Raw genomic sequence first — 1,709 nt, 5'->3', positions numbered from 1 at the left:
GGAGGCCTTCATGCCAGTCTGTCACTGGAGGCTGACCCTGGCTCACACTGGATTTGCAGACTTATGATGGAAAGGCTCAACAGCTGGAGCTCCTTCCAACCTCTGTTTTCTTCCTCCATTTTTGCAGGTGCAAGGAGCTATCATTGTAGCTTCCTGCTTTCAAATTCTCATTGGATTTTCTGGCCTGATCGGATTTCTGATGAGGTTCATTGGCCCCCTGACAATTGCCCCCACTATCACCTTGGTTGCACTACCTCTCTTTGAGTCGGCTGGGGACCAGGCTGGGCAGCACTGGGGCATAGCATTCATGTAAGTCTCACTTCTCCATGGCAAAACTGTGGACACAAATCACCTGCTGCTAATACAAAACCAAGTATTGCAGTCTGCAGCAGAATTCCCTGGGTTTGTGGTTCATTTGTTGAGCACTACCATGTAACAGACTTGTGCAAGCAGCCACACCACAGAGTTGTTCCACCCCCTCCACTGCCCACCAGGAGGTTTAAGCCCTCAGCAACAAAGCCAAACCCAAAAAGGAATTAAAAACCCTAATTTCTGTAAAAATCCAAAGTTCATAGGTCAGTAGAGAAACAAGTCTTTCCTGTGCGTGGGCAGTCTCTGTCACAATTGTCTAAACACACTATCTTATACACCCATAATTTAAGTTAAAAAGACATTCCTAAAATGACAAAGTTGAGTATTCACAGTTAGGTATTCTAAGTTGAAATACGTGGTGCTTTATGTATTATTTTCACATGAGGTGGAGGAATTGTTCTCTCCATAGAGGGCCTGGAGGGCTCTGGAAACATCTATCTGCACATGCAGCTTTGCAGCAGTGAGTGCTCTTCCAGGGACATCTGTGTGTGTGCCCTTGCACATGAGTGTACAGAGTGTGCTGCGTGGAAGATTTTCCTTGGTATTTCAGAAATGAATTAAAAAATTAGAAATGCCACTGCACGGTTGCCCTGCAGACTCATCACCTTCAGATCTCTAATGTAGACTTCAGCTTGGGATAGCATGTGACAGGAGTAAGTTGTTCTCTCTATGGGCTCCCACCATTTGCTGGTGCTTTCAGAGCTGACTCTGGAGGCTCAGGGCCCAGGTTTGACTGCATCATTGGGAAGGCAGCATGCTTTTGTGGGGACATGCTCCAGTCCACTTCTCTCTTGGTCTCTTTTCTTCCCTGCACCTGCCCCTCAGATCCCCCAAAGCCACCTCTCTTCTCCACCTCCAGTTCCTCACCTAGCTGATCTCTTCAACCAGTGCCCCATATGACTCCAAACCCTGCCTGCAACCTAGCTCTCCTTTCACCATTGTTTCTCCTATCACATCTCTGGCTTGTTGTCCTGTTCTGCAGCTCTGGTGATTTGTCCTAGCCCCTTTGCTTAGCCAGACTGAATTTTCCCTTCAAACTACTATATCCCTGTCTGGATTATCTCCTTTTTCTGCCTCTCTTCTCCAGCCACTAGCTACTAACCTCAGACTTTTGCTTGACCTCTTTGGCCAACTGTGCCACTCCATTAATGGGTTCCCAGTCCTCCAGCCTGTCATGTTCCTGCTCTCAACCCAAGTCACCCTTTCTGTCCTGTTCATTTCATTCCTATCTTCTACCCATGCCAATCCCAGTCCTTTCTTTCCTGTCAGACACTAGCCCCAACCTGATCATTGTGCTCTGAGATGTATCTATTGAGTCCTCTTTGCTGCCTTCTCCA

The 1,709-nt window shown here is 47.4% G+C and overlaps 1 protein-coding gene across 1 annotated transcript in view; it reads left to right on the top strand.

Annotated features, from left to right (window-relative positions):
• The window catches only part of LOC103804972 (solute carrier family 23 member 1-like), a 21,645-nt gene that overhangs the window by 10,341 nt on the left and 9,595 nt on the right, over positions 1 to 1,709 (top strand). The window contains exon 5 of the mRNA XM_009077606.1: positions 128 to 309. Within this exon, the coding sequence (XP_009075854.1) occupies positions 128 to 309 (182 nt within the window). The remainder of the gene's footprint in view (positions 1 to 127; positions 310 to 1,709) is intronic.

Source organism: Acanthisitta chloris, unplaced genomic scaffold (assembly GCF_000695815.1).
Source record: "Acanthisitta chloris isolate BGI_N310 unplaced genomic scaffold, ASM69581v1 scaffold25166, whole genome shotgun sequence".
Lineage (NCBI taxonomy): Eukaryota > Metazoa > Chordata > Aves > Passeriformes > Acanthisittidae > Acanthisitta > Acanthisitta chloris.
Note: the sequence above shows the minus strand (reverse complement) of the source record. Positions and strands in the feature narration are given on the sequence as shown.